General features: G+C 44.8%; 1 protein-coding gene across 1 annotated transcript in view; it reads left to right on the forward strand.

Annotated features, from left to right (window-relative positions):
- The window catches only part of PAPPA (pappalysin 1), a 214350-nt gene that overhangs the window by 91906 nt on the left and 97029 nt on the right, over positions 1–25415 (forward strand). The window contains exons 9-10 of the mRNA XM_084650528.1: positions 14606–14734; positions 16362–16453. Coding sequence (XP_084506654.1) covers positions 14606–14734; positions 16362–16453 — 221 coding nt within the window. The remainder of the gene's footprint in view (positions 1–14605; positions 14735–16361; positions 16454–25415) is intronic.

A 25415-nucleotide genomic window follows, 5' to 3' on the forward strand; every position in this document is an offset into this window, starting at 1 on the left:
CTGTTTTTAAAAGTAGCTTAGACTCCTAAGTGCCACAGAAAGTCAATGTGTCTTAGTCTCACCAGTCCCTTTTGAAAATGGGGCTTAGGCTCCTGTGTCACTTAGAGCCTTTTGACAATTTTACCCATGGGCTCTTTGTGCCTCCCTCTCTGTAAAATGGGGATAATAGCACTGCCCTATCTCCTGGGTGGGCAGTGGGTAATAGCTCAGGTACTATAGTGATGAGGACCAAATAGATCCCTAGGTAGATTGTGTAAGTGCACAATCTGATTGGTTCTTTCTTTTGTCATGTGGCCGAATCCTTTGTATTCTCAGTTAGGAGCTAGATTGAGGCAGGATAAGCTTTCCATCATCAGTCTGGGCAGAGTATTTTTTACTCACCAAGCAGAAAGGAGAGGGCTGCTGGTGGCCCCTCACCAAGGCACCCATGAAAGAGAAGCTAGAATATGTCCCTATGTAAACACGTACATAAAATATCGCTTTGAAATATCTCTGAGCCCAGATTCTCTTCTGCCTGTGTGTTTGATTCTGTATACGTGGAACTCAGCATCCCGCTACCAGCTGACAGTGCAGCCCATCTGTCTCTCCGTAAACCCCAGCCCAGTTACCCCTCCTCATTGTTTTTGCATGTTTCCAGATTGACTAGAGTGGCATCCACACATGTATATAAAAATATTGTGGAGGAAGTTGCACATCTCTTCCCCTGCCTCCTCTGACCTTGGTCTCTGTTTTCTCTTTTCTTCCTAAAGAAAATATTTGCTTGTTCTGTTTTCTCTGAGGAGGATCTTTTCCCCAGGTGTGGCAGTGATGAAAGGAAAATTAATTTCTCATACCCTCTTCCTGCTGGTGAAGAGAACATCCCCCTAAGCTGAAAGGGGAGACAGTCTTAATTGATGGCTCTTGCCTAGTCAGCATTAGGTGCTCTTACAGGAGAGAGAAAATAGCTAGAGTAAGGCAAACCTTTTATTAAGGAACACAGACCCATCCCAACCCTGCCTTCTCTCAGGTTGAGTTAGAATCTCAGCTCTCAAGCAGGCTGAGATCAGGGAACGTTTCAAAAGGATGGGGCTGAGATCTGAATGGCCCCTTCATCCCTGCAGATTATAGAGTAACCAGGCAAATCTCAATAGCTTCAGAAGACTTTGAATGTCCAGGTTTTCTTGAATCCATTAAATAAAGGGAAACTCATCAGCTATGAACTGACATAAACCAAAAATAGGGGGGAAATAAATAAATAAAATAGGCGAACCAGCTGCAGTGTGAAAATGCTGAGTTCTTCACAGCTCTAGGAATAAGTAGAGAGGGGACTTGCCTGCAAAGTTCAGATCTGAGTGCACATCCAGATCCAAAGTTCCCCAATACTCCTGGGGGTTCAGCTCTGGGGTTTTCATTCAGGCTGATCACTAGAAATAATTAGGGATGGTCAAACCAGTTAACACAAAACCTTTTGAACCCAGCTGTAGCCTGGTATGCTGACCTAGTTAGAGCTGCCATGTAATCAGTAGCTCAACATTTGTTCTGGAGCAAAAACCCTTGAATTTTTAGGGAGAGTTTATAAAGTAGAGAAAGCCTGGGATGGGAAGCTTCCTCCAACATGTCGAGAACATGGGTAGATGTCACTCACAAAAGACTTGTCCTGTTTCATAGCCACAGCAGTCTCCACTTGTCACCCCCTTTTCATGAGTGCAGCCTTTTTATCAGGAACAAATGTTGGCGAAGAGAAGCCATCACAGAGCCGGCTCTCCCTGTGCATTGGTGGCAATGGGCAGCGTACAGACAGAGGTGGTCTGTTCAAAGTTCTAATTTGTACTATAGCTGTACAACTGTATGTACGTGCGTGCTGGAACTCTGGGGAGACTGAGCTGTCGTTGAAGAGTCCACAGCAGGGTTGTATTGTTCCTGTGAATTCCTATACACACTAAAATCCTGGGATCTTGGTCCTCCCGCCATGGGGCATGCGTAACTCCCATTGAAGTCAGTGGCACTTGGCTCCATGGAGAAGAAATTCAGACCCTCACTAAAGATCCCACAGTAAAATTGGGACATGAGTCCACAGGGATACAATAGGGATTTCACAGGGTCCCTAGAAACCTGGGCTCCTGCCTTTATGTCTGTATGTGGCAGTGATGTAAACTGGGTCTAAGCCAACCATTCAGGTTACAGAACAGAGAGTTTAGCTATATCCTTAGCTACATGGCAGGTCATTCATGAAACATGTTCACTGTTTTTTATCAATCAGTCTGTTAGGGTTTAGATACAAATGTAAGGCTTGTAGCTGGCTCTGCAGGAGTGCCCAGGATAGGGAGAAGGTACATGTGGCTTTGGTTCCTGTTATTTGCTTTAAATGGTAAGAGGCCTTGTAGATGTGGCGTGGTTTGTATGTGGTAGCAAAAAAAAAAAAAAAAAAAAAAACCACCAAAGCAAAAACCCTCTTGATTCTTCACTCTTCTATACCAGTTTGACACTGGTGAAACTCCATTGTCTTCAGTGGGGCTTTACTGGTGTAGAACTGAAGTGATGCAAGGGAGAGAATCAGACTCCCAAGCTTCATCACAGCCTTACTTCTTTCCTGCCTGTGACACCCATCCCCACGGTTTTGGATGGAGAAATCATTTGTATTGTGGGTCTAGGGTTACATTTTGCGGCAAGCTAGAGACTGTTAACCACCTAGACACGGACCAAATGTGCTTGAAGCTTTTTCTCTTTTGGCCAAGTCTTGGAATCTCCCTTCGTCAGTTGTCATTCAGTCCTCAAGCAAAGGTTTCAGTAAAGCCAACTACTGAATAAGGACTTCAGCATTTAGGGCCCGATCCAAAGCTTATTGAAGGCAACAGTCAATGGGCATGGAGCAGGCCATTAGCCAATGATACAGTTGAAAATAATGTGAAGAAAAAAAGTATGATGCAACTAATCAGAAGACAGCATACAGATGACTTGAGCAAGAGAGATATTGTTGGTCCAAATTGCACATTGACAAACCAGGACTCTTGAATCCCATCTGTTGCTTGTGTATTCTTGTTAAGAAGCCTGAGGCTAGTCATGGAGAACTGTACAAATTGTTAGTAAAACTTCTGAGGCTTGGAGGCTGGTTTAAGTTTGCTTCCAGAGGTGTCATAGAACACTTGAAAGTAAGCAGCTCCAGATTCCTCTTCAGCATGAATGAGACTGCTAGTCCAAGACAAAGGACTCTGGCTGAAGTAGAGATGCTCAAGCACCGGTAAGATCACTGCCACCAGGCCCTGGCGGGGAATTATTTTCTCACCACCACACCTCTGACATACATCTTAGACTGGGCAGGGAGGATGACTAATTCTAGTCACACATTCCAGGTATGAATATGTACCATTGCTCACCCACACACAGCACACCAAGTGCCTGGCAGAGAGAAACCAAAAAGAGAAAATCCACTTTTTTTTTTCCTTTCTACTATTCTCCTTAATATTCCTTTTGGAGTGTTTCCTTCACATATGCAATGCTACTAAAAGCTAAAGTGTATGTTGCGATTATTTACAACCTCCAATAGCGTGCTAGGTACTTTACAGAAGAAGTAAACCAGGTCCTTGCGTCAAAGAGCATACAATCAAATGTTCGAGGCTAATATTGCTGCTGTTGCTAGGGATTATACATCTCCATTTAGCTGATCAGAGCTGGCAGCTGGCAGCCACATTCTTTTCTTTTCTTTTCTTTTCTTTTCTTTTCTTTTCTTTTCTTTTCTTTTCTGATTAGTTTAGTACTGGTTTAAAAATGCCAGGTTATTTTTGCAAGAGAATGAAATCTGCTTCCCACCACCTACAGAATAGGCATTGCAAGCTTCCCCTGTACCACCCCCTGCCAAAGCGTTCTAGTCCTGACCTGGAGAAGCAAGAGGGCATGTTCGTTCTCCACTCACTAGGAAGTTTTCCTGTTAAATCTGCACAAAGGTGCATTAGCTATGGTGATGGGTCGTGATTATTAGTTGTTGTGGTTACTTACGTAACACCATAGCTTCGTGTGGCACTGGACAAAACACACAGCTCCAGAGTCTCTGTTCTGGCTGAGCTGCATTTGATGTAAGATTAGGAATGAGAGAGCAAAGGTGGGCTTATGCCTTAGCAGTGCGCTGATCCTGAGACAGGGCCGAGACCGTTTTTGGCCCCAGATTCAACTTAGGGTATGTCTACACTGCAGCTAGGTAGTGTAATTCCCGACGTGGGTAGAAATACGGGTGCTAGCACACCAAAAATAGCCGTGTAGTTATGATGGCACCAGCAGCAGGTCAGGCCGGCTGCCTGAATACATACCTAAGATCTTGTATGGGAACGTACGCAGGTGGCTAGCCTGAATGGCTATTTTCCACATGCTAGCTCAAGCAGAGCTAGCATGAGTACATCTGCCTCAGCTGGGAATTACACCTTCAGCTCTGGTGGAAACCTTACCTTAGAGGAGCTTCAGAGTTGCTGTAAGTTACTCACAGCTGTCTGTGCCTCATGGGGTGGTTCCAACCACAGAGAATAGGTAGAATGCAGAAGCACTCTGACCATGACTATTTCCTCCCTAGAGATACTTGCTTCTCCAGGCGCTGGGAGTAGTGATGGAGAGTTGCCACTATGCAAAGAAAATCCTCAGGAGGCATGTTAAGGTGGATTTGCAGCCCTATGCCCTGCCAGAGCCGTACAAAGAGGCTATAGAGGGGGCAAGGACGTGGCCCACTATTGAGCTGTAGACAGATAGCCATTAGAACGTGAACTGATACCACCAACTCAAGCCATATTGGCCACCAAGCAAACATTAGTTGAAGATGACTGATTTCAGTCACTACCAGCCATGGTTGCATTTGAACTGGCAACCTGGCAACAGGGTTTTTAGCTGCAAGGTGATATGAAGGTTAAACGGGACCTTTCCCATTAGGCAAAATAATTTATTGCAGGTGAAACAGTCTCGGAGCTGCAGTGAATTTGGCTGTACGTTACTCATGGATAATTACTGTTAGCTGATGTTTCCCTTCTTATGTACCTATTATTTGGGCTTCTAAATAAGGCAAGAAGCCCCAGGAATCTCCCAAGAGTAACAAATGCATGTTCTTTGCTTGATTGAGGAAAGAAATATTGCACAGGCATGTGTTATGCAACAATTTAAAAATAACTCCTTTGTAAAACGTGGACTGAGCCTTGAATACCACAAGAGAGGCAGAAATGTGTTACCTGATTTTTTATCAGCAGCATCAGCTAGTCTAGTTTTTGGTATTACCTTTGTAACTATTGGCCTAATCAGTTGCTGGGCACTTAGTTTTATATCTTTAATATCTTTTGTGTGGGATTAAAATACCAAAATTTGATAAGTTCATGGAGGATAGGTCCATCAGTGGCTGTTAGCCAAGATGGTCAGGGATGGAAACCCAAGCTCTGGGTATTCCTGAATCTTTGACTGCCAGAAGCTGGGACTGAACAACAGAAGATGAATTATTTGATAAATTGCCCTGTTCTGCTCATTCCCTCTGAAGCATTTGGCATTGGCCATTGTTAGAAGACAGGATACTGAGCTAAATGGGCCATTGGTCTGACCCAGTATGGACATTCCTATATTCTTAAGCTTCTGATAAAGTTGGAACTCAGAGTCAAATCAAATGGGAATTGAAAACAGAGCTAGACTGGCATTGCAATGCTGCTCTTCCCTTAATACCCCATTTGGATAGGACATTGATGGGCATGATAGAAACCCTTTTAGGCATATAATGGCTTACAAATATTCTGAACAAAGAGAGGGGCCTATGACAACCTCTCAGGCTTGATCCTGTTCATGTCCTTAATATCTCAAAATTATGGCTCAAGGCTAAGGTTCAGCAGTGACTGTTGCTGATGACGGCCCTTCCGATCTCCAACCTGCCTCCCGGTTGGTTTGCTCCCATCTCAAACTGACACACTGTAGTTGGGTAGCTGATTATTTGCCAGATCCCCAGCTGGTTTATACCAACTGAAGATGCATCCTGATACATTTTAGCTTCCAGAGTCCTTGGTGCTGGATCAACTCCTAACAAACCCCTCTCTCTGAAATTGCTGAGACAGAACTTCACAGGAGCCTTTTCTAATTGAGAAGCTCTCATACCTCAAATGAACATCACCTGAAACCGTGCTCAGGAAACGAACAAAACAGATTTCCACCCTCCCTGCTTTTTTAATAACCAACAGGTGCTGAGCCCCTTAACCTATATACGTCCATAAAACTGCCTCTCGGGTACAAACTCCCATTTAAGACTGTGGACCTCTAATAGTTACTTTATCGTGGAATTTGTAACTTGATCCCATTAAGAAGCTTCAGAAGGAGCTTGTCATCCTTCTAAAGAAAAAATCTTATTTTGTTTAACCAAGAAACTTAAAAATTGTCCATCAGTGTTAAAAAGTTTGTTTTCAAACACAAACAAGAAATATCTTTGCGACCTTGGCTGCAAACTTTGTTTTTTATTAAATTTGCTACTGTGTTTTCAATTGGTACCAGGGCAAATATTTGTATGATTATATCAAAGTCTGCTGGAGTTAATCAGTTGCATATATATGTTTGCTACTTTAAAACGTCATGCATTTGCATGAAGGAAGAAAATGATCTATTTAAAGGAAAATTTTTCAGTAGTTTAATGTCCAAGTTATCTGCTAGAAAAATACATGGGGCTCAATTTTCAGAGTTAGGTTGCTATATTAACGTGTGCGTTTCTGCATTTTGACCTCTCAGAACAGCACCAGTTACCTATTATGGGAACCTATGTGCTGATCTGAGCACCAAGTATAGAATGGACATTTTAACCTAGGTTGGAAATTGGACTCGTCTCATACTCTTTTTTTGTTACACCAGTGTAAATCTGGAGTAAGGTTACTGACATAAGTGGAGTTACTCCAGATTGATGCCAGTGTAATTGACAGTAGAAACTGTACCATAGGTGTGTATTTTAATCTTGTATTCACGGGTGTCATTGTTGCCAGTGGTATACAAAAGCACGTTACGTGCAAATTCTAATTTATTTGATCATTGCTTTATCATTAATATCTGGGACATCATAGATGAGATGTGTAGGCTCCCTAGCATTGTGGAAGTGGGTAAGATGTCGATATTGATGTGGTACTAGAACTAGCTTGCCAAGACAGAGTTAGAAAAGAGTTGGCTGAGGGTCTGGTCTAGTTTCTGTTGAACTCAATGGAAAGGTCAGACTCTGGGTTGCTAGAACCACTTGGTAATACAAAATATGCTACACAAAGCACTCAGCTGAGATGAAAACTTGAGGCATACTTGTTATTTCCTCCGGCTATGGTTAATACCAACTGCTGAGCTGATGAGCAGGACATGTGCATCTCTTATATACTGCATGGAAAACCACTGTCCATGTCAAATGGGCAAACAAGTTAGAATCCAAGGGCCAGATCCATAGCTGGCAGAAATGGGCAGAATGCTGTAGACTTCAATGGAATTATGACACTTTATGCCAGTTGGGGATCTGGACCCAAACTTTGATTGATGGAGTTCACAGCAAGGTGCCCAGGAATAGAATAAAAGGCAAATGGATTAGACTAATTAATGTCTATCAGGTTAGACAAAAATCCACTTGAAGTTTGTTTGTATATCCACTTGTGTGGGGTCTGAGGGGAGTGTCAGCCAAATCGAACTCTGCCTGTGTAAGTGTGACCATGGGAGGGGAGATTGGAACACAGTCTTTGGAGACAGGAGGTAGGACTGGTAAAGATATAACATTTCCATGTCCAAAAGGTCCGAGTTGATCAGGCAGTTTGCTGGGGAAGACTTTGAAGTTCTTAGCCATTTGGAAGGAATGGTGCAGAGAAACAATCAGGCTGGGGAATGGAATAAGTGAGGACTCTTTTTTTGAAATGGCAACTACCTAAATTTCAGAAGTGGCATATGGTTCTGCACAAACTGCCTCTGATGCATAAACCTCACACGTTGTGCAAGCCGGTAGGAGATGAGGTAGCTGGTAGGGCTTGGCAGGACTTTCCCCAAAGATGCAGGGCTGGTGCAGTTGGGTACTTTGGTATTTGCAAACGTCTGCCCATGTTCGTGAGTGGTTTATAAACATCAGTTGAGGATGATCAGGTTGCAAACAACCCCTAGTCCTCCTCCCACTGCTCTTCCAGGAGGAATCCCACGGACTCTGGGACCCTCTCCAGCCAACGTATGTTTGCTGTATTGAGGGTCCTGTGTGACCTGTCTATCCCCCCTGAGTTTCCCCGAGACCTCGGAGGGGTGTGTGTGTATGTGTGTGTGTGACTGTTCTGCTCCCTAAACTGGTTCATTGCAGGAGTGAGGATGAAAGATGCTTTACATGGTTTTGGCTTCCCCCAGTACTTAGAGACTTTAGGGTGGGGAAGCAGTCTGTACCCCTCCATCTCTCCTTCCTGCTCCCTATTCTCACTTCCAAACTGGCTTTCTGTGGAACACAGCACCCCATAACCTCTAGGGTAATTACTAAGGAGACCCGTCTGGTTCCGTAGCAAGTGCATGCTGCACATTATAGGTTGGGGACAGGAAAGGCAGTGTGGATAGGGCACTTAGCTGGGACTCAGGAGACAGGATTCTATGCCTCATTTTGCCACTGAGCTGTTCTGTGACCTTGGGCATGTCACCTCACATCTCGGTGCCTCTGTTTCCCAACTTAACCTTTGTGTCTCTTGTCTATTTCAATTATAAACTCTCCCCGGCAGGGACTGTTTTTCGCTCTGTCTGTGCAGCACCCAGCCCTGATCTTTGCTGGGGCCTCTTGATGCTACTGTAATAATAACGTTACTACTAATAATAAATAAATAATAAGGCTACTCCTGGGCGAATCTCAGCCCAAACTTAGCCAGTATTCATCCTTGCCATTTTGTGAAACTCTCCATCTGTTCAGGTTTAATTTGAGTTTCAGGCAGAGGGACAAGGTAAAATCCATCCTGGCATCTCCAGCCTTTGATCCAGAGGGAACACAGCCCAGGGCCTGTCAGGTTTATTTAATCCCGCCACTAATTTGTTTTGTTCTCCCTGGTGAACAGTAAAAGCCCGAGGATGGCACATAAGCCCAATCCTCCCATCATAGCCTAGCCTATCTTCCGTAGAGAGAGAAGAATCTCAGCGGCAGCCTCCTGGGCGATCGTTTCTTCTAAATCAACTTTGTGCCAAAGAGACAGGTGGGAGGGTTGTTTTGAGGCCCTTGCATCTGCCATGTCGCTTGGCTTATGCAAACAGCAAAAGATCTGACGGCAGCTGAAATAATAGACAAGTGCAAGAACTCGAGATTTTTGACGTCCTTCTTTTGTTTACAAAATTCCACACATCCCCTCCCAGTTTCAAAATCAGACAGGAATTCTCTTCATTGTCTTCTACCATCACTCTCATGCCATTTTTATTTAAAAGAGAGAGAGAGAGAGAGAGAGAGATTACGGAAGAGGGGAAAGCAGCTCTGTTTGTATAGTCAATAACAAGTGTGATCAATATGTCCTAAAGTGACCCTCTCCCCTGGGGCCATCTGTTATAGTAAGAGCTTTTGTAAGCACCATAGGCTATGGGAACATGAAAAGCTACAGTGACACTTCCTAGGTGCTCTTCCCCTTGCAGCGGAAGTAAAGTCTAAGGACCCTAGCTTCAAGCAGATTCGAAGAAAGGATGGGGCAGCTCTCAGTAATCCAGGAGCACGCTTGACCGCAGAAAAAGAGGTAGTTGATTCTCAGCTACTTTATTGACCCTCATTTCTTGCCCTGAGCTCAGGACCAATCCCATGGAGCATCATCTCTGAGCTACAGAGCTCCCTCAGCTCCCATTAACTTAAATAAGGCCTCTTATTTTGGTGCCTAAATATGGGTTTGAAATAGCATGTGAACTTGGGCAAAGCACTTCTCTCTGTGTCGCTGTTTTTCCTCCCATCACCTTATCTTTCTTGCCTATTTAGAAGGTCAGCTCTTTGGGAGAGGGACTCCCTCCCCCTGTGGGTCCACACCGGTGAGCTAATTAAAATGGCAAAATACTTGGCAGCTCTATGACTGTGGAGAACTGAGGTGGAATAAGGCAAGATCTTCAGCTGCTCAGGATTCAGGCTTTGTGACCATGGTTGGCCCACCCTCAAGCAGTTGGTCCAAGGTATAGCAGCCAGAGAAAGTCAAGGCCACAGCTTGTAGCTGCCATCTGGTTTCTTGCTTTGCTGGACTAGGCTTCATCACTAAGGAAGAAAAACAAGGGCAAAGGTGCTGGAGGAAAGCAAGGATTCAGCTGGGACCTGTGGAAGGAGGGGCTGGTTCTGGGGCGAGAGGAGGGCTGAAGGAGAGAGTCTGTTCAGAGAACAAAGTCTTAGGGGGAGCAGGACCCAAACTTTTGGTGGACCACATCCCCATTTAGGAACAAATAGGGCCTGGGCCTTCTTGGGAACACTGAAGGTGTTGAGGATACAGAGATTTCCTTCACCCCTCCCACGCACCCTTGCTGGAGGCAGCCATAATTTGGCTGCAGGTACTCAAGACATTTGCGTGGCAGTGGCTCTCAACCTTCTCCTTACATGATAGGAGCACCTGGCTAGCCTTCCTTGCAGCATTCATTATTTTACGGAAATCATGCTCTCTAGGGGCAGAAGCTGGGATGGTCTCTAAGAAGATGTTCAATTTCATGACAAAGGGGGAATTTTATCATTAAAAATCTAATCTATCTATCTATCACTTATGCTACTAAAAACACACTGGCCCTTGCAGTGGGAAGAAAGGGTGCAGGGAGCTGCTTTCCCCCAATGTACCAAACAGGAGACATCTAGAAAGGAGCTGATTTCACTTGCAGAGTAGGAGGGGCAGCTCGTTTGGCCAAAGGTGCCGAGTACCCTAACAGGGGCATACCCGGGCATGCCTAGGGTGCAACCCAGCTCCTGCACACCTGCAAGCATTCAGGGGTGTGTGCACTGCAACTCTAAAATCCACAGTCCCTTATGTCTAGGGCTCTACCGAATTCATGGCCATTAAAAACATGTCATGGGCGTGACATCCGGTCTTCCCCCACGAAATCTGGACTTTTGTGTGCTTTTTCCCTATGCTATACAGATTTCATGGGGAAGATCTGCATTTCTCAAATTGGGGGTCCTGACCCAGAAAGGAATTGTGGGCTGGTCGCAAGGTTATTGTAGGGGAGGGTTGCGGTACTGCTACCCTTACTTCTGTGCTGCCTACAGAGCTGGGCAGCTGGAGAGTTGCGGCTGCTGGCTGGGAGCCCAGCTCTGAAGGCAGAGCTGCAGCCAGCAGCAGTGCAGAAGTAAGGGTGGCATAGTTAGCAGAGCACAGGCAGAATTATCCTTCATCATTTACATCTGCAAAATGCACCCACATTTTTATACCCACAAAACCGTGCCACCCTTACTTCTGCACTGCTGCTGGCTGCAGCTCTGCCTTCAGAGCTGGGCTCCCGGCCAGCGGCCGCAACTCTCCAGCTGCCCAGCTCTGTAGGCAGCACAGAAGTAAGGGTAGCAGTACCGCAACCCTCCCCTACAATAATCTTGCGACCAGCCCACAATTCCTTTTTGGGTCAGGACCCCTACAATTACAACACCATGAATTTTCAGATTTAAATAGCTGAAATCGTGAAATTTACCATTTTAAAAATCCTATGACCCTGAAATGGACCAAAATGGACTGTGAATTTGATAGGGCCCTACTTATCTCACCACTACTTGGGGAGGGAGCTCCGCCCCAGCATCCGGGTGGCACTGTGGAGCCCTTTGAATGTTATAGGAACACTGGCTGAAACCAAAACAGGAAACGTGGCTGACAAGGTCACTTCTCAGAGACACAGGGGGGAAAAAAAAACTCAGCTGCTCACCCTCCCCAATAGAAAGAGAAAAAGAAATAGAAGACCCCAATATCTCAATATCCAAATATCTCCCTTGCTGCTGGAGAGAGGAAAAGCAGCCCTTGTGGTATTTCACATGGTGTATTCTAATTCCTCCTCTAAACCGAGGAATTGAGTCAGTGCTTTTCAGTAATAGTGCCTCCCCCGAGCGGAAGCCAGAGTGATCAATACCCTTTACTCAGTTCTGGAAAAGGTCATTAAAAGACCATATGTATAAATTTGAAAGAGCAGTTGCTCGTATCCTTAATATTAAAGATGCTCTTCAGCTTCAACTCCTTAAGTACCATCATGTGAAACAGCCATGCATCAGAACCGATTGACGGAGGAGTGGAAAGTGTGCATTATCATTATTACTGTCCCATCGGGTCAGTGGGAAGGCAGATGGAAAAATAAATGGTCAAAATCTTGCTTATATCAGTGCCCCCCAAAAAGCCTGTCTTGTTGACAACTCCAGATACACAAACTCTAATATCCACTTGAGTGCTCATTAATGTACCTGACACATGGAAGAAAATGCAATGGCATTTTTCGCTCATTCTTTTGTTAATCTATCTGTTTTTCCATGTGTACACTGTGCTTATCACCATGGCTTTGCATATTACTGCCCGACATACTAGGCTTATCCACTTTAAAACACTCATGTTTCTCTCCAAGTTTGGCACTCTAAAGGAATGCCAGAGCATTAAGTAACCACACACAGCTTGTGACAAACAGCAGTGGATGAGTTAATGTAACTTAAGTCCCAAGTGGGAGATTCTGAAAGGCCACTTTTGGTAAGCCAAACTGAGTAGGCGATTTGCCATTAATTGCAAAGCATTTGGCATGGTTAGTGCTGCAAACCCTAAGTCACGTGAGCTTAAAACGCCAGAGCTACACTTTAAAACATATATCGGCATAGCAATGTCAGTCGGGGAGTGAAAACACACACCCATTAACATTGTTATGCCAACAAAAAACCTCAATGTAGACGCAGCTATGCCACAGAAGAGGGCTTCTGTCAGCATAGCTAATGTCGTTCAGGGCAGTGGTGTTCTTACGCTGGCAGAAATACTCCTCCTCTTGGTGTATGCTGCATCTACACTAAGGGGCTATGCAGTCTCCATAGTGTAGACATAGTCTTAGAGTTTGTAGCCCAGGTGTTGCTCCACCTCAGGAACATCTGTAACCAGCGTCTACCTGTTGCATCCAATTGGAAGGGTCACTTGGAGCTGCCCTCTCTCCCATTTCCCATCCTCTGTGGGTCACTCTAATCTAGCCTTCCTTTAATTGGAAGTGCTCAATCTACCTTAGACCACAGAGGTATCTGACAGACTGAAATTTCTTCTCTGTGGTGGATTATTAAGGTAGGGAGGCTTCTTAAATTTGCTAGCAGTAGTATGCACAGAAGAACCTTCTGAAAGGGCCGGAGCGATGGAAATCGGGAAGAAGATTGGTTTTGTGGTTAAGGCACAGTTCTGGGCACTAGAAGACCTGTGTTCAGTTCCTGGTTTAGCCTCCATTTTCCTCTGTGGCCTTAGGCAAACTACTTAATCTTTCTGTGCCTGAGGCATGGTTATATATTTCCTAGTCCTCCACAGTTAGCAAAGAGGTCCAGGAAGTGTTTCAGTAGAGAAATGTCCTTTCTGCCTCCATCCCTATAGCTAAACTGTAAGAATCACTTGCTGTGATGGGAGCCATCTGTTGTCGGATCACATGGGTAGCAGATTGCAGTTGGAAAACTCTCCCACCTCATTGTGTAACTGGTGGCTGGATTAAGCCAAAGCACACTAAGACAAACCAGCCCAGCAGTCATTCTTCCCTGACATACACAGAACACTCTCCCTGTATTAACTCGTGCATTCAGTCGTTGACCACATAATTATGCACACTCAGTCCTTCCTCCGTATGAAGTTTCCTTTCCAGTCTTCCAGGTCATATTCACGCACAAACCCAGTCCTCTGCAGCCCATTAACTCATAAACATAATCCTCACCCCATGCTTAATGTAGTGCCAGTCCCTCTGTTATGACACTCTAGGACCAATTTCCCATCCCATAGTTAAACAAACATGAACTTTGTAACTCATTGTTTTCCTATGGAATTTCTATTATAGCAAAATTTTCCTTTGCTGAATGTATTTTCAGTTTGCTTACCCATGCGAATGTGCGCACACAGAGAAGATACATACACACATTGGCTGCACTTTGCTCTCAAATGTATGTGCATTCAGCTATCAGTAGGAATTGCATGTGTGCCCAAGAGCAGAACCTGTGTGAACTGTTTTTGGGGAGGTTCAAGCTCACAAAGAGTGGCACATTCACTTTTCTGCAGTGACTCTGTGGTTATTACAGCTGCCTGAACTGTTAGCTCACAAATGATTTTGTGCCTTTCTTGGTTAGCAGAGCACAGGCAGAATTATCCGTAATCATTTACATCCGCAAAATGCACCCACATTTTTGTACCCACAAAATCAGATGTTGGGGCAAATCTGGGGAGCAGGCTATTTCACTCCTGGATTTGTACCTGCAGTTAAGAGCTGCCGCTACTCAGATTTGCACTTGCTCTCGAATTGAACGTGGAAGAATGTGGGCACAGATTACTCCCACAAAAAAGGAGGGTGCCTTTCTGAAAACTAGTCCCATGTAATCCCAATCAAGTGACTCAGGAATGTTCTAGGAGCCTGATTGAATTAAGGATGTTTTCTGAGAAGCCTAGCTGCTTTTCAGCAGCCCCTTCTCTGACCTGTATTACTGACTGTATTGTGCTGCTCACATACTGTTTCCTCTCTTGCATTGTAGGGAGTTGAGTGACAGCATCGTGTACACGTACCAGGTTGCCGTTATTTCTGGGACAGAGGAGAGTGAACCCTCCCCCATGACTGTATATACTCATGGAAGTGGATACTGTGGAGATGGGATTATCCAAAAGTAAGTGTGGAGTAAGCAAATAGATACAGCTGTGCTGCTTCCATTGATCCAGAGATTGGGGCTAGAAAGGAAATTACTGCCTCTCATACATAATCACTACAGCTTTTGTCTTTGATCACCTGATGTCTCCATAGCCTAGGCTGACTCTCAGAAGTAGAGAGACAAGGACCGACGTCTCTGATTATTATCAAGATGATAACATTTAATTGGAACTTAGTTTGGTCCTGCTGTCCTGACACCTTTATTTACACACACACACACATATATATATATATAAATTTCTTAGTGTTAATTGCTGACAAAAAAAGAAATGTTCACAACATCTTTGGTGCTGTCATTAAGTGAGAAGTCCCAGGCAGGCTGGCGGTTGATGGACAGCTGGCACATGGGAGGCCAGGTTTCCAGGGCAACCTCAGGGCAAGGTTGCTCTGCAGGCCGCTGGAGCTGGGATGCATTTGGAGGTGACAGATTTGGGCTCCAAGGGAGAGTGTTAGTCATTGCAGGTTCTCAATCAACTCCTCCCTCTCCTTGCCTGCTGATCGACAGACCACTAATAATAAAAATAATTATGAACAATTGTAGTTTATTTTTACTGTATTGTTTTTATAGCGTGAATGGGACCTGCTCAAAAGTCTCCAGGCACTTTAACAAAATGTAATTAATTAACAACAAAATTAACAACAAACGCAGGTCCAGTCCTGCAAACACTGTTCATGGGAAGCAGAGCTTCCTGTCAAAACAATGGGACTACTTATGGTCTCAAGCATGTTTGCAATATCGGGCCCTAAAGCCAATGCATTCAAATTAAAATAACCAAGCCATTGACACATCTGGGGCAGCTGGGAGGAGAAAGATAGAGGTATCGGTTGTACTTTGTGTACCACTTCTCATGCCATTATGCTGCAAATGCTTTAGACATCCATTGTGGCTTTGCCACATGGCTTGAGTAAGGGGTAGCACATAGTGGCATGGCCCCAAGAGCAGACCCGGAACCAGACTGTGGCAAAGTCTGGTCCTTCCTTGCCACACTTGCTCCTGTGGGGTTTGTGGGGGGAGAGAGTCACCCACGCCCATTCTTTTTGTGGTTCAAGTTGCTTCCCCCTCTGTGCGGGCTTAACGGCACTGGCTGGTGGGTTGTGGGGGCAAAGCCAGGACTCCATCCACTATCGGCCAAGTGCTCTCCATCCCATGCAGCTACCTGAAATCTGAGCACATGGAAGGCACTTACACCTCCTAATCCCCCTGTGTGGGCGCATTGCTGGAGCCACAATCTGGCCCTTTCAGACAGAGCATGAAGAGCTTCCAGAATTCCTGCCCTTCCAGGCTCTCCTCTGATCCCATAGCTGCTGTCTTTCCCCCACCTGCTGAGCCAGCAGCAGCAGCCATAAAGGAAAGTGCTCATGTCTTAGCCCGGAAGCAATAGTGCCACCTACCTGCGAGGGAACTGGAGGGGAAACCTTGTACCCTGGAATTGTCAAAGCTGGGAGATGGAGGAGAGAGAACAGATGTTTTGAGGGCCAGCACGGCACTGAATTAAGCATCTCCAGGTTATGAGACAGGAACTGAGAGAGGTCTGAGAAATGCAGCTGTTTTCCATCTGATCCCTCGTTTTGTCTCCTGCCTGCAGAGATTTGGGGGAAGAATGTGATGACATGAATAAGATCAACGGCGATGGCTGCTCCCTCTTTTGTCAGCAGGAGCTATCCTTTAATTGCCTTGGTAAGTCTGGTCCAGAGCCCCTTCCACCCAGAGTGGGCAGCGCCTCTGTGCGTGGTGCAAGTAAAAAATAAACAGCAACCTCAGCGACCTGCCGATGGGTCGCCCTAGATGCAAGGGAAAAGGTGGGATTTGTGGGATTGACAGGCGTGTGTCCCTTCCCAGTTTCTAGTCATTTGGATGGAAAATTGATTCTGGTGGTTTTGTAACTGGCTTGGACTTTCAGCTGTGTTAGGGCCTGATCCCAAGCCTATTGAAGTCAGTGGGTGGCTTTTCACCCCCTGCAATAGGTTTTGGATCAGGCTTGATGTGAGGATATGAACTGATCCCTTCTGGTAAACAGAGGAAAGAGTGTCAGGGGAAGGGACTTGGAACAGAAGCAGCCCTAGCTGAGGTCACACCTGCTTTGAGATGCAAATCAATATCTGAGGATCAAAGGACCAGCTAATCCCCTTTTTTCAGAGGTGAAAACTACTTAATCAGATTTTGTTTGCAAGCCTGGTTTGCCCTGATTAGCAGGAAATGTAAACACAATGGCCAGAAGATGTTGCAGCTCTCTGGGGACTGCAGGGTTGCAGTTGTGAGCTTAACATATTTATTAAATCCTTGAGGCGAAGAGGGGGCAGAGAAGGGCAACTGAGGGCCCATCTACACTGCAGCTTCTGTGTAAGGCTAGGTCTACACTATAGTTCATGGTGGTGTAACTTATGTTGCTCAGGAGTGTGAATAATCTTCCCCCCCTCTCTGAGTGACATAAGTTACCCCGACATAGCACTGTCCACACTGGCACTTATGTCTGCGTGAGAGCTCCCGCCACATAGCTGCCGCCACTCACAGAGATGGTTTTATTATGCTGACGGGAGAGCTTTCTCCCATCAGCATAGAGCGTCTTCACCAGATATGCTGCCGTGATGCAGCTGCACCACTACAGCACAGTATGTGTAGACATACGGCACAAGGAATCATGTTATGGCCTAGGCTGGGGACGAGCCTCTGTGAGCATTTGGTTTTGATGCTCTTTTGACCTATCTAGACTTCTTGAATCTGCAGAATCAGGCTGCAGATCCCAAGAGAACGGATGTGCTCAGGTGATGTTATGCAGTTCCATAGCTGGTCCCGTCTGGATGGACTGAGAGAGCAATCTATCTAACCACAGTCTATTTAATCTACTTAAGATTTTGATATAGCAACCTACACCTAAGGATCCAAGGCACTGATTCAGCAATACTTGGGTGTGTGCGTACCTTTAAGCACACGAATAGCCCATTGAAGTCAATGAAAATACACCTGGGCTTAAAGTTGAACATACTTACATTTCTGCACAGGTTAAAGTACCTTGCTGAACCAGGGCCTCAAGCTTGGTATTTTGACACTACCCATTCAGACTGGAAGTGAAACAATTCTTATCCAAACCTTTTAGGAGCTCCGGAAAGGTTTAGTTCCAACAGGTTTGGTGGTGGGTGTTTGGGGTTTTTTTATCCCAGGCACATAGCTCGTCTCAAGGAATCAGAGCAGAGCTGCGTGTGAGTGCACAACATTCGTGTCCTCTAACACGATGGACAAAAAGTCAAAATAAATACAGTGCAAATCCCATTTTTGCAGATTGAAGTATTTTCAGTCTGTCTTCTGTGTTTGGTGGTGTTTTAGGGTGGATTTTTTTTTTTTTCAGCAGGGGGGTTGTGAAAATGTACTTAGTTTTCAGAGCAGCGTAAAGCTGTTCATTTTTCATAGGCAGGAGCAGAGGTAAAGCCGGTGTTTTGCATAGGTCCTAGTTTTAGAAAAAATCAAAATAGAACCCAGTTGTTGGTGAAATCATTAATATGTGGATTCAATAAGAGCCTGATTCGACTTCACTGAGATCTACGGAAAGACACCAGTTGGCTTCCAGGGGCTCTGGATTACCAGTGATGAGTGTCTAGACAGACACAATACTGGTCTTTCAGCCAGACAGACATATTTTAACACAGAATAAGGCATTACTTTATTAGAAACCACTAAACCATTGCGGTGGGGGAAGGGGTTATTTTTTAAAACACATTTTACTACTAATAAAAATGCATAACTAAAAACAAAGCAGGTAGCCCCCTTCTTGAAAGCCTGATAACATCAAACCAGATCCTGCCAGATTTAGTCAAGCAAAACTCTTCTTTGACTTCAGTCGGGTCTTTTGCTTGAGAAATGACTGAATGATTGGGCCCAGGGCTTGAGGAATGGAAAAGAGGCAGAGAAACATGTGCAATTGATCTGTAATGTTACGAGACTAGCACATGTTGTGGCCCTGTAGAATAATAAATAATCATTTCACATTGTACTACTTTTATACTGACATTACTGTGATAATATTTAGCTCTCTTTAGCACCAGTGAAGCATACAACCCCTGTTTACCAAAGCCTTTAGAGGAATTTAGGCACATGCTTAAATTCTTTGGGGCCTACGGTTATGTCTACACTGCATGCCTCCCAAGACAGACTCAAGCTGGCTCCTCTCAAGATACTACAGCATGCTAAAATAGCGGTGTGGGCATTGTGCCACAGGCAGAAGATAAGGCTAGCCGCCCAAGCTTGGACACAGAGGGTTGGGAGGACTTGGACAAGGAGAGCTAGCCTGAGCCACGGCCCAGGTCACAGCATCAAAACTGCTATTTTTAGCATGCTGTCTTGAGCGGAGCTAGTGTGAGTTTGTCTACGTGGCCTGGAACGTTCACTCCCAGAAGCAATGTAGACCGTACTGCAAAGGTCTGATCTTCCAAACACCACCAGGCATAGTGCTTACTTACCGTGAGCAGTTCTGTAGAAGTCAGCAGGTCTACTCACAGTAGTAAGCTATACGGCTGGCAGTAAGCATTATCCGGTCCCTAATTTATACAAAGTGATCACTAAACATTTCAGAATCAAAAGTTTCAGAGTAGCAGCCGTGTTAGTCTGTATCCGCAAAAAGAAAAGGAAGACTTGTGGCACCTTAGAGATAACAAATTTATTTGAGCATAAGCTTTCGATGAAGTGAGCTGCAGCTCACGAAAGCTTATGCTCAAATAGATTTGTTAGTCTCTAAGGTGCCACAAGTACTCCTTTTCTTTTTTCAGAATCAAAAGATACTCTGAGGTCTCCATGATCGGAGGTTTAACAGGCATGCACATTCACACCTCCGGAGAGACGACTCTCCTCACCTTCTTTGCTAGAGCAGAAATGCAATTAAGCAAGCAAACACTAGCAAGCTTAAATCTGCTGCTTTCCCTCTACATCTCTTGCCATCAGGGCCTTTTATTTTTGTCTCTGACAGGTTCACTTTGTTTTGTGTACATGGCACACAGCAGCTCTCAGGACGCTTTGCACTGGTGCCTATAACTCAGTTAGGCTGCTTCTCTTTTTTTGTTTTGTTTTTGTTTTCCCTCATCCTCCCCCTTATAATCAGATAAGGCTGTGATCAATCTGCTTTGCCATGGGAGGGGTGGGGTGAACCAAGGAGAGAGGCGGGGGAGAAAGCTGTGTGGTCTTTACTGTCAGGCTGCCCTGGCCTTCTCAGAACAGAAAGCCGAGAAAAGAAAACAGATAAGATTAATAGCATTTAGTTCTTGCAAGATGCTCTCACACCAAACTGAAGAGCGACATGTGGAATAAATAAATTAATTAATTAAAGCATCTGGCAGTGCTTCCTTTTAAATGTGATACTGCAATGTCATTAGTCCTTCTCCAGCCCCAATTTTATTCTATGCCCACATCCACTAGTTTCTGCTTAGTGGATTTTTGCTCATGGAGCCCTTGTTCTTTCGCCACGGAGTTTGGAATTCGGTCCCTGGATGAAAGTTTCTCCTCTCCTGTTAACAACATGCTGCAGGAGAAAAGCAAATCCGAGCTTTGCCCCATTGCAACACACACACACCCATACAGCTGTCCTGTAGTTGGATGGAGATCCCTGATTCATTTCACATTGACAATGAGGCCTCATGGCATGAAAATGATTTGGGGTCACTATGGACCAGAGCCAGGTTCAAACCAATTGCCTGAAGATGAGAGTCTCCATGAGCATCTTTTAATAAAAGTTTACTTATCCAACTGGTCCTTACTTGCCCGAGTAAAGGCGTACAGTGGTGGGATGCACATTCTCCTACCATTCTGAAGAAAGAGAAGGCTATATTGGAAAAGACACCAAAGAATACCAAAGAAACCTGTGAGAAGATATTATGACAGGAGCATAGTAAAGGCTGAAAGACTAGTTAAAAAATGTCTTTAAAGGAGTTTCAGGTCCTGCATCTACCCCTGAGTCTGCCTGGCAATTTGTGGGTTATTACAATCACATTTATTACTTAACTTCCCCCTCACATCATGGTGAGAAAGGCCCACGTAAACAAGTCAGGAAACCAACTGCACACCAAGGCCAGCAAAGCTTTGAAGTGCGACCATAACTTGAAGCACATGATCGGTCCCATTGAAATCCTCATTACACATCTGCTGGATCAGGGCCTCGTGCTGTCAAATGCCAAAAAGGAAACAAACTCCAGGAAAACAAAGAGGACAATTTTTATCCCCGATCTCTTTCAGCTAGAGTGATTTTCGGGGCTGCTTGGCACAGCGGTAGGTGAAAAACGTTCAGAGAGATGTGTGTTTTTTAAGTTGCTAATGTCGTTTTAATATCACTGCTTTTCAGCTTATGCTTTGGCATCAACTTTATCATTCTACCTCTGTCGCCCTGGTCTGTCTTTCCCTGTTTGGAAAAGCCTCTCCTTGCAGTTGGAAACTGCAAATGTGGAGGATCCATCATTTACCTCGCCAATTTTCCATACATTAGGTGTAGCATTCTCCCCAGTCTCATTGTCTGGAGACTGTATTGCATTCAGGGAAATAATTAATATTCATGAGCTTGCTATCTCTATTTGGAGCATGAGCCTCTAGGGAAAATGCAATGTTAAGTGAGTGACATAAAACTAATTTTATATGTCTTTTTTTTTTTTTGACAGAGAAGTAATGTGCTTAAAATAAATTGATGGATGACCATCCATATTCATTGTGGGTATTCAGAGGAGACTGAGCTCCCATCCTCCCCACCATCACCCACACACCCACTCCTGCATAGGAACATGTGGTTTTGACAGCTGACTCCACATCCCTGTACAGCAGTTAATGGTGCTTTTTTTTTTCTTTTGAGAATGGTAAAAAGGTCTTTACAAATCCAGCCAGGGGCTGAGTGCACCACTGGAGTGGAGGGCACTTAGCCCCTTCCAGGACACGCTCAGTATCTCACTGGATCAGGCTACATAAGAGCAGTGGTGTCCTAAGGCCAAAATGTGGACCCAAGTACCTTGGGGAATGAGTATTGCTGCTAACAAACTAAGGTGGGTCTGTAGTAGAACCTCATAGTAAATGGAAATGAATGTTGCTAACTGGAGCTCTTCGGCCAAAATTCACACACACCCCAATATTCAGCTTCCAGTAAATACTTTGAAGCTCAACATTTTCTGCAGCCCTTGGGAGCATGTGGCTGCACGTTCCAAGGTGTGTAATTACTCATTTGGCAAGTTAGCAATAATACTAGTGTCAATTTTCAGGGGCTGTCATCATTAACAGGGTAGTTTTTAGCATGCAGACCAGTGGTTTGACTTTCTTTGTGAATGATGCCACTTGGTTTTTCGCAAAGGTTACTTCCCTGCCTCTAAAGCAAATTGGCAAGCTTCTGAAAGATCCACACTGCTAACTTTGTTCATGTTCAAAACATCTCCTTCCCCTGTGGCTATCACCCACTTCCACCGGAAACCCAATTAGCTTTTCAGTGTGATCTCCAAAAACCAGTTAATGAATCTGCACTAATCCTCTCTGAAGTAATGGTGTATCATCAACTCCCTTTTCATGGGCGGATAGAGGCACAAAGAGTTTCAGTGACTTGCCCAAGCAGATAGAGAGTGAGAGGTGGAAGCAAGATTAGAACTCATGAGTACGTGGGTAGTTGGTTTACAGAAAAGATAAATAGTTTACTACTGCTGGCTCACTATGGAAAATCTCTTTTAGCTCAAATGACAGAGGTTTGTGTTTTTGGAGGTGAAGTATCAAGATTTTAGTCCCACTCACTGCAGGTGAGTTGTCATTTTATCTGCAATCTGTGGCACACAGATGAATTACATAGTTATTATGTTGAGCTAAGGCCACTAAATTGTACTGAAGATCCTAGTCACCTTGGTCAAAGGAGAAGCCCAGGGATGGCAGGCTGAGTTTATAGGAAGTCGCTGAATGATCAAAGGGTAATACTACACACTCCTTGTGTTTGACCTTTCAGTTCAGAAGACGCTCCAAGATGATTGTCACCTTCCTCCAAGCCTCTGAATATTCCCCCGTAGAGCGTGACATCCACATTTACTTCATTTCCAAGAATGTCTATCTACCCATTTTATTTCACTGATGAAAAATGCCACAAGTTACTGAGATGTGACTTTATTCAGTGCAGTTTCCATGTGTCCTAGTCAACGATTTTTCCTCTCTTCAGTTAAAATTTACAGAAAGGAAAATTCATCTGAAACCTTGTATTGACAGAAGAAATGTAACTATCCCCAGTTTCGTCAAAATGAATGAGAGGGATAACAGACATCCTGGATTTCAAGCCTCCTCACCGAGGGCTTGATCCTGCTCCCACTGAAGTCAATGGTAAAACTCCCATTGATTTGAATGGTGCAGAAACTGGCCTCCAGTGCCCACCTTCAAAGGGTAGCCAGAGGAACCACTTCTTATTTTGATATGGGAGCCTCTGAACAAATACCTGCTCATCTGTTAATGCGAGTTCTGAAGCCAGATCTGCAGATTAAATAATCTAGTGCAGATTATTAACTGTGGGTCTAATCCTGGCTTTATGTAGGTCAATGGGTTTTGTTTGTTTTTTCCCCACTGACTTTGTAGAGACCGTGATTTGGCCTTAATCGGTCTGAATATTTCCTCTGGTGATTGGGAAGACCCGTATGCCAATTGTCATCTCCCTGGGAGGGTCAAACAGACCTTTAGGGGTTAAGATTTAATGCCCACTCTGTTCCAAGAATCCGTTACTCTGAGACAATGTGTGTGCATTTTTGTCCCTTTTTGGGGGGGAGAGGGGAGGAATAGCTATGAGGCATGAGGGTTGTTGTAGTTGGAACTGTCCCTAAATAAACAGCTGAGCTTAAAAATACTTCTTTTTTGTCCTGACTTTTAAAAAAACAGTAGTTAATGTACAAAAGAAGACTATTCTGGTGCCAATCACTGTATTCTGAGCTGAAAACAGGAAGCTGCACTGGGTGTCTGTCCCCAGCACTTTGACCATTCTGCTTGGACATTAAAGGCCTTGTCTGAGGATGTGTTCTGTGCCGTGAATTGGGTAGATCTTATTTTTTTCCCCACAGTGTGGAAGGCTGCCCATCACAGATAAGTCTGTATCCTGCATGTCTGCTTCCTGATGTGTCCCAAACTTAATCAGTTTCACTGGAGTAAAGCTCTAGCCTCTCCCTGAACAGGTAGCCACAATCCTTCTGTGAACTACAATATTAGCAATGTTAGCAGCTTCCGAAAAAGGTTTTCTACCACCTGCCTTGCTTTGTACTTTCCCTTATCTCTGAACCCAGTGAGAAATGGGAACACTGGATGCTGAGAGCTGAATTTTCTGCTGTGGGGAGCTGTGCTTGGGGACCCATGCTAAAGGTGGCTTTCCGTCCTCACCCCAACATGTTAGCCCCTGTATGATGGAGACGAGACTCAGGGCTGCTGTGGGTTGCAAAGTCTGGTTAAAGCTGGGGTTCACTGGAAAGCAACAGCTGTCTTGCCATACCTCTTTCCTCAGACACATCACCTACACCAGGGTCCGCAGAGCTTAGCAGAGAGCTTGCATGTGCCATTCAGAGACTGTCCTGTTCCGGGGCAAACCTGTCAGCAGATAGAAAAAGGGGCAAGGTTTGGCTTAAAAATTCCAGTGCCTGCACTGACGGTTTTCTAGGGGGAAGGGAACTTGGATTGCCTGGATTATTACTTTGGTTTCTTTCAGAGTTCAGCTCAGGTCTTTGGGCATCTGTATCAAAACGTCCAGAGAGACTCCATCTCCCATTCCCAACTGCTGCCCCTGCAACAGTTTTGCTGTTCCAGATTTTGATTTGATTTTGGCATCTGTATTAATTATTTTATGTCACTCTTGCTCACAGTCAGCAGCTGCTCCGCTTCAGGACCCCTTCCAGGTTGAGCAGTTAAAATTAGACACAATTTCAAACTGAAAAGCAACTCCGTTAGTTGACACAGTACAAGGAGCAAGCAACTAGCAATAGAGAGAAGCACCACAGCAAAACTATTTTTATAAATGCAACTGGTACCAGGAGGTGAGATGAACCCTACTGTGCAAAGGAATCTGGGTCCAATCCAGAGAAAGGAAATGTCAGGAAATGGCAGATGGAGCCTGCAGTATCCCTTGTGTTAGGGAGGAGACCAGACTCAGATGTAAGTAAAATAAAGGGGATTTTTTGTTGAGGCTTCTAGACACAGTTAGAGTCTAGGTTCTCTCTGGCTCTCAAGTGGTTAAACATAGTGGGTGCTGCCTACTGCCACCATACATGGTCTCTTTAAATCCTGGCCTGGTTTGTACAGTGAGGGAGTGCACAACAGGGTCTGGTAAGAGCAGTAGCTCCTATCCAAGTGCCTTCTACCTTCCACCTAATTTGGTGCCTGATAAATAAAACAAAAAGAAGAGTCCACTGCAAATAATTCAGGGGAAGTGTCCACTGTCCTAAAGGCCCGTGCTTGTAGATTCTTCATAAATTGTGCTTTAGCTTAGTCCTGATCCAGTGATGAGTTTCACAGTGTCCACATGGAGCTCGTTGCAGCGTCAGGTCATGCAACTGTAGACCATGCCCTCACCTATGTGTATATAGGCGTAGCACAATTGGCCTTGATCTTGACTGAGGCCTAGCAGGGTAGACTGGAGGGTGAAATAGGCTGTTGGAAAAGAACTATCCATTAAAAAAACACCAGG

Source organism: Lepidochelys olivacea (genome assembly GCF_965140295.1).
Source record: "Lepidochelys olivacea isolate rLepOli2 genome assembly, chromosome: 16".
NCBI lineage: Eukaryota > Metazoa > Chordata > Testudines > Cheloniidae > Lepidochelys > Lepidochelys olivacea.